Source organism: Pimephales promelas, chromosome 12 (genome assembly GCF_988280905.1).
Source record: "Pimephales promelas chromosome 12, fPimPro1.hap1.1, whole genome shotgun sequence".
Lineage (NCBI taxonomy): Eukaryota > Metazoa > Chordata > Actinopteri > Cypriniformes > Leuciscidae > Pimephales > Pimephales promelas.
In genome coordinates, this window is record NC_142780.1 from 26,723,290 (window position 1) to 26,736,174 (window position 12,885).

At 37.1% G+C, this 12,885-nt stretch overlaps 1 protein-coding gene across 7 annotated transcripts in view; it reads left to right on the plus strand.

Moving 5' to 3' along the window:
- Positions 1–5,465: 5,465 nt before the first annotated feature.
- map7d1a (MAP7 domain containing 1a) overlaps positions 5,466–12,885 on the plus strand; it is a 45,050-nt gene continuing 37,630 nt past the window's right edge. For 4 of the 7 annotated variants that reach the window (XM_039679676.2, XM_089117837.1, XM_089117838.1 and 1 more), the window contains exon 1: positions 5,484–5,892. In XM_039679676.2, the coding sequence (XP_039535610.2) occupies positions 5,832–5,892 (61 nt within the window). In that variant the 5' untranslated portion in view covers positions 5,484–5,831. The other 3 variants (XM_089117839.1, XM_089117841.1, XM_089117842.1) reach the window with 2 other exon arrangements.

Sequence of the window (12,885 nt, forward strand, 5' to 3'; positions counted from 1 at the left end):
AATCTGCAGACTGGCTCTTGACTTTCAGCAACTACCAATTTACTCATCCAGCGTAACGGTCATGTTCCGATCTGTTTGGCTACCCTGTGTTCCCTGTCCATATTGCTATGGTTACTCATTGAGTTTCACACCTGTTCCTTGTTTCGTTCCAGAGAAACGTGGGCGCCGTCATCTTTAGAATATTGTCTTTGAACTTCCGGTTTTGCGGTCGCTCTATGGCATCGCTGTCGAGGAGTTATAAGCTGGTGAAGTGGATTTACTTATTGTAGAGTTAACAAAAGTTATCATGAGCATTGTAATGTTTATCATAAGCATTGTAAAGCAGATGTCTTAACAAATGTCGAACGGGAATTTTTTTACGAGCAGTTCATTCATCTATGCAAGATCGCTGTGAAAATACAGACCGGAAGTCAAAAGACAACGAGCGAGCGCAGCACTGAAATGGGGCGGGGCTATAAGGTCTACATAAGCCCTCAATATGTCTGTTTTTTTGTTTCCCATTGTTTGAGTTATCGTTATATTAAATGTGTAGTTATTTGATAATTTCTCATTGTTCATTTCTTGTATCCCATTTATCTTTTGTCTTGCTCTTTTTGTGGAGCCCCTTTTTTGTTATTAGACCATTATCTGTTATTTTATTAATCCCATTGCAGTAAACAACGCTAGTCCAGTTTCGCTGTGCTGGTCACTTTTTTATTGAGTAGATGTCAATTGCTTTTTAACGACTTGACAAGAGTAATGGCCATCAGTGCATAGCTTGCCCTTGAAATCTGGTTGTAGTCCAGGACTCTATGGAGCTTTGCAGCAGGTGGAGCAGATGTCACTGTGCTTTGGCCAGGTTGTGAAACTAACTGAATATGTTTTGCTTTTCCTGACCATATACAGTATTTCTTCATCCTTCCTGTCATATTTTTTCTATGTATGTTATTGAGCTCATTCCTTTTACTGCCCCTTTATCACTCTCGTTGTGAAGGCTTGGCATGCAATCCATTAAATATGAAATAAATAACAGGGAATTCTGTTCAGGGATTGGACTTTTGGACAACTTAAAAAAAAAGTTATCTTAAGAACTGTTATTGAAAGGTTTAGGGAACCCAAAACAGTTCCTCTATGGTCTTAGCTAAATAAAAACCTCTTGGAACCTTTATTTTCAAGAGTGCACATCCAACATCAGATCCAGGAAGTTTTGAATATGCTTGCAACTCACTAAGTAAGTATTAAACAGGTTACTGGATCCACAGCTGTAGCCTATTTATTGTATATGCATTGCAAAAGCTCCACTTTAGGTGGCTACAACTACATTCTTTTTGATAAACGTTTTTATTCACAATGTATAATAGGCTATATTTCAACAGCGAAGGACATCTTAAAGAGTAATTTAAGCTTTTAAACTGACCCAGTAGGGTCACAGTAGGTCATTCACCCACTCTGTCCCTTTTTCATTCTCTCTTTTTCTTCCTGGTAAGTACAATGTTTGTCATGGTAATGAAAGGGTCTAAGGGCGTATCTTTGGATGGTGGAGAACGGGATGGGGGTTACATGAAGGTGTAGAAGAGGAAAAAAAGGGGGGGGGGGGGTTCAATTCATGGCTTTGGAAATGGGTCTGGAGGTGAGGTGTGGGGGATGAACATCTTTTACTGTTAATTCTAAAATATGGACAGTTTAGAATGTACAGGATAACCAATATATTATGGTAAATAAATTTAAACATTTGCTAAAGATCTGAGGGTTTAATGCATGTAAAATACTAAATCAAATTTAAAAAAAATACATGTTTTAATCATTTAATCAGTAATCTGACAGACAAATCAAATAACAGAATATCCGAATTACATTATAGAATTCGATTAATCATTTATGATAGGTGAAGATGTTTGAGAGGTATATAAAATTTATGGACTTGTTTATTCAATAACAATGATATGAATTACAATAATTATTCAATATTTTCTTAAAAAAAACATGCTTCTTGGAACCTTCTGCCCCATTCTACTAATTTTAGTAAATTAAGTGGCCTGATTGGACAGTTTGTCAGTGCAGCCTGAAAAAATAATCACAATGGACTTTTGTTTCCAATCTCACTCCAACAATTAAGATCAAATCTGCTAAAACCATAATAAACTAAAAACTAATCTAATGTTGCCCCAATCATATAACAAACACTGTAGGAGTGTAAATAATGTCACTCAAAGAAACAGTAATTAAACTGTATGTAATATTCAGATGAAAAAAAAAATGTGCCTTTGTAGAATAGAATTGGTATAGACTTTCTTGGTTGACTTGAATTTCTAAATGTCTAAAAGCAAATAATAGCAGCATATGTTTCACTTTGCAAAATTATATTTATGTTGGCTTACCGTAGTATTTCACCCAACAGGTTATAGACATTTTGTGAGGCACATTTATGAAAACCTAATTATCAGTATAATTGAAAAACTAACTGTTAGGAACAACTTGTGGTTGTCTTTGCCCACATTTTACCAAAAAAAAAAAAAAAAAATTCCCCAACCTTATTTATATTGTCAAAACACAATCAAATTATGTGTTGTTTAATATTGGTTTACATTGCCTCACTTACAATATCTTATGTCATGCAACATTAAACCACAACTGTAGTTGACTTAATACAATTTTTTCAGACAAATTACGCTGACTGCTTGAGTTCTTATTGGTACGCATTATGATCTCTAATAAAAAAAAGAGTATCTGATTTATTTTAAACCACATTGTTTTATTTATGATGTGTTAACCCCATCCTCTTGAACTCTAGAAGGCAGGACAGTTTGGCAGAAACAATGTTTCAAACAATGAACAGATGAGACTGCCCAGACATCTTCTCTGTCTAACATTGTTCTAAAGTTGGCTGTTCCTCACAAAAAACAAAAACAAGAACACAAATACTGAAGGTCTATCTGGGTGCATTCTGGGCATTCCTGTTATTGTGATTTTATTAAGGGGCCACTAATGACCCTGCGCCATGCAGAGATGCTGACCCTTGGGTTCTTTAGGACAATAGACAAGTTTCTTGAGACTGACACTGTTGAACCTGAGCCTCACCGAGAATATAAAACGGTTTTAGGCCCGGTGTTAAGAATGGTAAAGCAATGGAACAAACTGCTAGATGTCAAATAGCAATCAAACTGAATTGTGTTGTGCAAACAAAATACGTTTAGATATTTGAAAGTAATCTAAAAGGCCTTTAGAAGGCATGCAGACAAATTTGCATTGTAGACATTTGGATTTTCTTGTGAATGCTGCCTTTCTTGAGAAATTTCTCGTTCCAAAATTTCTCTTGTTTTATATATATATATATATATATATATGAAGAGTTCAGATGCAAAAGCCTCTAAATGCCATTTGAAATTTTTATCAAACTTGTATATTTAAGTTCAGTAATTTCACTTAAATAGCAATTAATAGGTAATTATCATTGCCATTTAAGTGAAATCACTGAACTTAAATATACCAGCTTGATAAAAATCATCATTAAAGAAGAAAATTTCAAATGGCACTTAGAGGCTTTTGCATCTGAACTCTTCATATATATCTTGACAATTAGAATAAACCAGACTTGTTTCTTACTCAGAACCCGTGGTTGGATGTCCCTCACGATCCAGCCTCTATTCAGCAATCAAATTCAACAAAGCCATCAGAAAATATTGCAATGTGTTTAAGTTTGTGTACACCCACAAAGATATAAATATGTGTGTTCACATCTTTGGTCGTTCACACAATGCCTTTTTTTTGTGAATGGCATAAAGTTTTGTTGTTTTTTTATATAATGAAATGCTGTTTACAGTGACATTATACAGTAAGTGTAATCACAAAATTTGTCCTCAATAAAACAAATCTGCACTATTGTGCTTTGTCAAACCTCATTTTTTGAGTCTTTCCATTAGTGTCATGCTTAAACAGTGCAAGTGAAGAACATGGGGTTATTGAATAGAGGGATTTGTGAATGCATTAGCAGATTTGCAGCTAATTTTAGTATCTTTTCATTTGAGCTCATTTTAATATTTACATAAAGCTTTGCAGGAAAAGTTTACATACTGTATCTGGTCATACTGTAATTATTAGTATCATCACGTATGATCTAGAAATGATCATATGGTTTCCATACTAGAACATGGTTGTTCGCCATTAGATAGATAGATGGATAGATGGATAGATAGATAGATAGATACCCCCCCAATTACTGTTTAGATAGATAGATAGATAGATAGATAGATATATCCCCCTCAATCACTGTTTCCAGTTGCAGTGACAGGTGGCTCTTGGGGGTTTGTGTTAACAGAGGCCAACAGCTGCACAAAGGAGTCCCACTGGTCTTTTCGGGGGACGGGATGTCCCCTCTCAAGCGTGCCATTTGCACCCCCCAATCTCACTCCAACACCAACCCCCTCTCCCTTGAATAGCGTCCACTCTTATCCTCTCTTGAGCAGATGCCAGCTGGGCTCTACAGGTGGCTAGCAGCTTCGTAATTCATATGGATTCAGCAAAACATATTTCCCCCCTGTTATCACTGTTTTGTCCCTCGGAATATTAGATTATGTTGAACTGAAAAGAACACACAATGATGGAAAAGAGAAGCTTGTTTCAATTCAATATAATTGTGACAAACTTGAAGTTGTGCAATTTGCTATTTTGCTTTATGTTAGCTATAATCCAAGCACCAATAATAACTTATAATAAACACCATCAAGTCAACCTTATGACCTGCTGGTAATTTTATCATCTGCTTTGAGTCTTATTTGGGCATAAGCAACTTTGTAGGCCAACGTAGCATTAGGTGGAGTAATGTTCTCCTATAGAGCATTTAATTGGATAAAATAAGTGAGTGCTCCATGAATCATCAATATTTTTGGCAGTTGCCTGGGAGAGAAAGACTGCACATTTAAAATGTATAGGCTAGATGTGGTGACCCCCCAGTGGCTATATGACCAGAAAACTTGACCAAAACACCCATGGACAAAAATCCTCAAAACTCAATTTTTTATGGGTGTTAATGGCAAAAGTGTGTCATGAAGATTCTACTTTTTAAACACGTATTTTTTTTTTTTTTTTTTTTTTGGAGGAGGAGGGTTAGTCTCAGACACTGATATAATATGTGATATGGGCTCATAGAGCGAAAACACCTATCTAAATACTAGTCATGGCATCATTCTATGATGAAATTATTGGTTCAGTCCATTGAGTCACACTAGGCAGTTTGAACATTTTGGAGACGCAGGCAGACGAAACCTTTTGACATGAAACAGGTTGGACAGGTAAAATAGGTAACAGTATTAAAAATGTGCGAGCTTGTAAACGTAAACAAACCACAACATTATTTATATCTTGCGTGTTCTAATTTGATTTAATATTTCAAAATCGTATTAACAAACCATCGCGAGTAATTAGGGATTACTTTAATTCTACATCCACCCCTAAGTATAATGTGGTACATTCCACACTGGAGGCCGAGTTGGGACGGTCTTCAGCTCACAATGAGCCGCATGCCATCACCTTCAGAGCGGCAGAGGGAGCACACAGGCGTCCGCTGTGTGTTAAAAAAGTTTATTGAATCTCACCGCTCCATGAGGCCGTGACAAATGTACGGTTTTATGACTGGACTTTAACACGGGCTCTACGCGCGTCCATCGTATCCACAATATTATACAAATCCACTGTCTCCAGTTTATTGTTTTGGGGATTTTTTTATTCGCTGAGCAGAAACAGAGATCGGTTTCGTGTGCCTGTGGAAATCCGGCGATTGAAGAAAGTTTCTCCCTGTCTCACGGAAGGAATTAATACATTTTAGAGAGAGAAATCCACATGATTTATCGAAAAACATGGAATTCAACCATCTTGACTCACAACCGGGGATAAATCAGTTGACACCACCAGGAACTCGTAAGTCGGCGTTTATGTTTAATCTGTATTTCTCCTCGAGATACATGGGACTGCTGCCTTGCTTTTACCTTCCACCGATAATATCCGTTTAAAAGATAGCCTTGGAACAATACGAAAACTGCTAGGTAAGCGTTGACCTCAGATGCAATTACACATTTCAAAGTTTATTACAATGAAATAATAATAACTATGAATACTGCAATTCTCACAGAGATAGCACACGTAAGTTACGTCTCAAATATGTATTTTAAAGAGCGGTTCATCTGGAAAGCATCCGCAGTGTAACATTACAAACATCTAAAAAAAAAAATAATTTTTACATAGGCTACATTCTAAATAAGACATCTTAAAAACGTTTTCTAAATGTTAAACACCGGACAGGAAATGTCTTAAAGAAGCATTGCAGTTGTTCTACACTGGTAACATATTATTATTATTATTTTACATTTACTATATGTCTTAAATGCGTTTATTAAAAAATAGACAGATAATTATTTATATAAAAACATTGTATTTTATTTAATACTTTTCAGCTTACTATAATTTCTTTTTTTTATCCAATGCATGACGTTTTTATGGTGGCAAATGTGACGTTTTACAGTGATGAGATATTCACGCAGGAAATTGACAATCTATTTATGGCGGATTGGACAACGAATCGGATATCTGACATATTCTCAAAGTTTTTCACACAACACTATTTATGAGCTATGCTGTTATTATCTGCGGGTGTCATGGATTATTTTGACGATTGATTATTGAGCACCGGCTTCTTTCTGTGACGTCACTCATGAGTTCTTTAACGTGAGGATTTCCAGTTGATCACAATGATAGATTCGTCATCAAACACTTCAAAAGCTGCTGATCATTTACATGTGATTTCTAATAAATCCGTCGACTAAGTCATCCAACCACTGACGCCATAGCTACCAAATAAATAGAAGTTAGAACCACAGTGATTTTGGATGATAGCCTACTCTCCCTGGTAACAGCTCAGCCATTAAGATACACCCTGCAATTATGCATGTCTGGATAAGCATAACGTTACTGTAACATGACAGTTCATCTATTTTTCAGTTCAAATACAGTCATTTAATGGAGCTTTTAAGAAGATGGACATCTTTAGGTGTTGATGTTTGACTGCTGCTTTTAATTGAGGTAGTTTATGTAACGTGAAGGGTTGCTTGCTTTTTGGCTTTTAATTGAGCATTGGTTTGGGTAAAACTAAAGCCTACCTCAGATCTGATTTTCTTTTCTGTTTTTGGTGAATTCAGTTAATCTTTGCAGATATACTGGATTTTAATCCATCTTTTCCAATCCTCTGCAGTTGTATGGTTCGTGATGAATATGTTTTCTAAAAGTCATGCAGAAGTAATTGGACTTGGTCATCCTGTTATTGCTGATGAGTCATTACTAGTGACCATGAGGATCAATCATGCCTCTTGGGAGACTAGGTTAAAACACTCAATGTCCTGATAGTCACTTGCGAAAATGTACATTTTGAACAGAACATTTTGTCATAAAGTGAGCTTGAGTTTCTTTCTCTTTAGAACCTGAACAAAAAGTGTCTTTTGTGTTTAAGTCCTTTGCATTTAGGACTTCATTCACTGTTGACTGTTACTCATTAACTTTCTATTTCACCCTTTATAAGAGTGCTCTGTTTGTGTCTTTAGTTGATAAATCACCTTTCATTTTATACTAAAGACACATTGCATGCTAGTGCACACTTAGGAGCCCATTATTCTATTGTTTGAGAGAAAATACAAAGTAAATTTAAGTTGTCAATGTTAAAGGCATGCCCTGAATGGGAGCTGAGGCGTTTTCAGTCTGACGAGGTCTGCTCTGTTGAGTTTTGCCCTGTCAGGACTTTTGAAGAGCATCTTCTAATCTCTCTTTTCTTTAGTGGTCGCTCAGTTTCCCCCGGCCTTCCGTTTTACACCCCCCAACTGTCTACACTGTTTGGTCCTCTTTCTTTATAGTCTCCCTTTGATCACCTGAGAATCAGTCTTTTATGCGCTTGAAACCTTAAGATTCATAGATTGCAATAGCTATGTTTCCATCCAAAACTGTGAATTTAATTTATGAGCAAAACTGGAATATCGCATAAAATGTTTGTGAATAAAGCCCCGTTTTCATCCCATCTGTTCTGCCAGTTATCCAATCACATCCACTGTTGTGGTAAAGTTACGTCAGTTTTTTTTTTGTTGTGCATCAAGGCATTTATTCTGTAAATGTGTTTCCATCATAGTTCATTTATATGTCTACTTATCTAATAAAAAAAATATCTGGCTCATTTGAGAGCATATGTTTTTTAATGAGAATTGAGAGTAGTGATTGACTGATATCTAATCATTTACTGACAGCAAATGAGATTCACATTTGGGGAATTTAAATAAATACTTTAATTTAAATTGCATATTTTACTTGAGATAGCCAGGATTTGTAAAATGATCAGATTTCTCCAAAAAAGAAATTGAAATATATTGAAAATATTGTCCGATGAATGAGCGGTCAATATATCGGTATTTTTCAGAACAACACTATTTTCAATATTGCTAAAAGTGCAAAGAACAGGGATGTTTCCACTCCAGCCATATTTAATTACTTGTGAAAGCACTTTTGACGTTTTTTTAATTCATGGTAATCCCAAAGCACCATGATGTTCAGGTTTCAACAGAACATGAAGCACATTTGTCAAGTTCTGTGTGTTTTAGTGTGGGAAAACGTGGCAGTTTGTTGTGATCAATAAATGATAGCTGCTGCTAGTAAGTGGATATCCATTTGAAATATTATATTTTGTCAAAACAAGTCTTGCAACGTTGTGTATTAGATGTGTTTCATGTTAATAATCTAGAACTCTTTTGCTGTGAGGCTAATATAAGTTATCCAGGCTCCACCCCAGTTTGACCAGGCTGTTTTTCTTTCTCAAAAAGGTTGCTTTTGGGAGCACGATCCATGATATGTTTTTTGCTTAATGATTATTATTTGTAGTTCGATATTTAGTGTCACAACAAAACCGTTTGAATCAATTGTCAGCTCTGTGGAGGGTGGATAGAGATTGTCAGACTTGACAGTTTCTGTTGTGTAACATGTTAACAACCCCCAAAACACATTTGAATACACACCCCTCTCTGTCACCCCAGAGAAACAATATGCAGTTTCACAACCTTGAACCAAGTGGCTCTTATGTAATGAGCAGAAAATTACCCTTTATTTAGAATGAGACCATTAATGACTTTGTAACTGAAGGAAGAAACTATGACTTTGTAACATGTATTGTGCAAAATATAAAATGCTGTTCCATTTAGCAGTTGACGCATCATTTTGTTCCTTTATTAGAAGTGTGGGAAATTCTTAAAGCTATGGTATACGATGTTAAAAATCGGTCGAGACGGTAGGGACGTTTTAAAAAACTCATCCCGCCCCTCCACACACACCCCCCTCCCCTCTGTGCTACCTGATCCCTGACGTATGTCACGTTTGAGTTCACGTCAACGCAAGATTAGCAACACATGAAATGTTCTAAACTCCCCACCACCATTATAATACTACTAGTATTGCTAAGGTTTTCAGTAATTGTTATTGCCGCGCATCTTGTTCAAATTCCGATCGGCTCGAACAGAAACCTCAAACAAGAAATATAATTACTTTGAACCGCGATCGGCGATGCTAAACGGCTAACATTCCAATGCCGACCGGCAGCATGAGCAAGTTGTCAAACTGATAAAAAGCCACGTAACACGTCACACCATAAAATAATAAATAAATGTTTACCTGCTCAACAAAAAGTCATCCGTGTCAGCTAACCTACCCTAACCCTAACCCTTGTTTTCAGCCCCAGATCTCCCTGAAGCTTTCTCCAATGGTCAATGAAGGATGCTATATTTATCCTACTTAGAGTCCGGCGTTCTTCACATTTCTTTTTAATCTCTGATCTTTCCTCCACAGACTTTCTCTTGCGTCCAAACTTTACAGTAGAGGCAAGCAGGGGCCGCTTGCTGTTGTCGTTTATATTTTTATCCATTGCTTTATCCATTGCTGATCTGACGCTACTAGCTAGCTACCATAGACAGTCTGTCAGCTGTTTGCTCACGCACGGAGGGGGGCGGGGGCGGGTGCGGTTGGGTTGGAGACGCGAGCGCCAGGTGGAGTTTCAAGTGGAGCTGGTGATTGGATGAGAGCAGTTGACCAATATAAGCTGTGCGGCCGCACAGCTTACATTGGTCAACTTTTCTGCGGCTGTACAGCCAATAGAGTGAATGGATTTTTTTCGTTCTTTTTTCTATTCATATTGTTAGGATTGTACTATATAACCATAACCAGCATCTAAACGAGGATATTAATAATGAACAATCTTTGAAATCGTATACCCTAGATTTAACCTTGGATGTCATTTAAATGAGTGCCGGCAGTCTACCGGGGAAATGTTTAATTGGCATGCAACAATCAAATGATCCAATTTATCCTGACCACCAACTTTAATACTGACACTCGCATGCACATTATGCACCAGTGATAAATAAAACCCATTTAGCCTGAGGAATATTGGTTCTCCACTGCATTAAATCTGGCATAGAAAGTGTGTCCTGGGCGTAATTAATCCTTTCTTAAGATTTGAATATTGTCAGACCCAGAAAATGGCAAGGAAATGTAGAGGAAAGGGATTTTCAAAGCCATACTCCAGATTCTATTACTGGTTAATATTGGTCTTATTTCCTTTTCCATATGGCTTGACTCTTGATAATCCAATTTGTACGACCTCAAAAATATTGCAAGTCAACTAGCTAAGTTTACTGAATGTATTCATCCATTTTGCTTCCCACAGTGCATACAAGAGTTTGCATTGTGTAAAGGATCTGGTAATTCCCGTGTAGTTGTGTAATCTTTTGCCTCTGTAGCCTAGCCTCCAGTTTTGTTAGAAAAAAGGTTAGTTTATCCAAAAAATGAGCATTCTGTAATCATTTACTCATTTTCATGTAATTTCAAACCTATGGAGACCCTAAGGAGACATGATCATCATGGAACAAATATGAAATGGGAGGAAAAAATATTTAAAAAGCACTGAAGTATTGTTTTTCCTCCCACCTCATGATTTCCATCACAAAAGTGTTACCAACAACACTGTAAAATATTTCCGTGAAATTTAACACACGAGAACGAACCTCATTGGTTACGCAGCACATTTGAGCTTCTGGAAGATGTTTGTTCTACTGCTCTTCTGCTTCTGCTTATGTCCGCTGATAAATGTTTATATGCAAGTTAAAGCTTACAGTAAATTAAATCTGTTCATCTGAAAAAGTGTATCTTTTCAGAAAATTTGGACTTAAAGCACTCAATTCATATGGATACATTTATCCTGATCACTTTATGAAATTTTTGAACTGTCAAAGTTGCAATTGCGTAGGCTGTCTGTGTCTATGGAAGGACAGAAAGCTCTTCATATGTGTTCTGAAGGGAACGACATGAAAGTGAGAAATTGATGACAGAATTTTCATTTTTTTGGGTGAACTAACCCTTTAAGACTGTGATTTAGTTGTGTTGGGGACCAACATGGAGCTACCTTAGGATGGAAACAGCGTTCATATTTGTCATTAACTGCAGGCGCTGTGTTTTCTGGTGTGACCACTTAGTGCTAGGAATGCTAAACATTCCTCACTGAATGTGTGTCTTCTGTTCAGCTGAGGAGCGAGAAAGAGAAATGAGGGAAGTGAGAGCGGACGAGGAAGGAACGGTGGGACAAGATTCCAGAGCTCATGCCTGCATACAGATGGAATCACGTCAGGTCTCCTTTCCCGCGTAGCACCCAGATGGTGTAAATCACAGTCCTCAGACATGAAGCGCTTGCGGGACAGCGCCTTTCCATCTTCCCCTTTCCCAATCTGATGGGATAAAGGCATCCATCCGCACCAGAATTCACCAAATGCACTGCCATAATCATCATCTCCATTGCACTAAATGCTGTGATGTATTTTTTTTTTAAAGGAAAATGGGTGATCGGTTAAAACCCACATTGTTTGGAAGACCACCACATATAAAAAGTCAATACTTTCTTACAGAATACACTGAAATGGGTGTCGTGTGAAATCAAATTGGTTTCTGTGGCACTTGTATTATCCAATCAGAAAACTTGGAGGCGACTCTCTACCAGTGACGTGAGTTTGGGGAGGGACTAGTCAAAAAGGCTAACATTGCTGAAATTGCTTAGAGTGGCTTTAAGGTGGGAAAAATGTTTGTTATGCAAGGAATTTCAGAGGAATGTGAGATACTCGAAACCATTCACGAATTGTAAGAAATTACTGTGATTTTTAAAAATCATATTCTGTCCCTGCTGAAAAAATGCTATCTAAAACTATGGGGTTTGCTGGTCTTCAAGCCTGACTGCCTGAAAAGTGCCCGAAACCCCTTTTAAATTCAGCCAAAAGACTAGAGAAGACCAGAATACCAGCTTAAACTGATATAAGATTGTTTGTTTTGTTTTTTTTATGCTGTGGCCTAAAAAATTTTAGAATGAATATCATGTTCCTGATTTTAATGATCTCTTCATTGTTTGGTGATTCACTTCAGCCTTTAAAGGGATAGTTCAGGCAAAAATGAAAATTCTGTCAGTATTTACTCACCCTCATGTTGTTCCAACCCCGTTAGACCTTTGTTCATCTTCGGAACTCAAATTAAGATATTTTTGATGAAATCTTAGAGCTGGCTAACTCCTCCATACTAGTCCATTGGCCTCTTGAGGGATTGAAACTTGCTGGCCTCGAAAAGGTGTTAAAGACATCATTAAAATAGTCCAAGTGACTACAGTAGCTCAATCTTAACTTTATCAAGCGACGGGAACATTTTTTGTGCGCAAAAACAAACATAAATAACAACTTTATTTCAACTATTCATTTCCTTCTCTTTGGGCCTCTAGTCAGTTAAGCGTCACACGTAGGCTAACTATTGGCCGACGCTGGTCATGTGTGTGATGCGTATTACGTACAACAAACTCGAGGC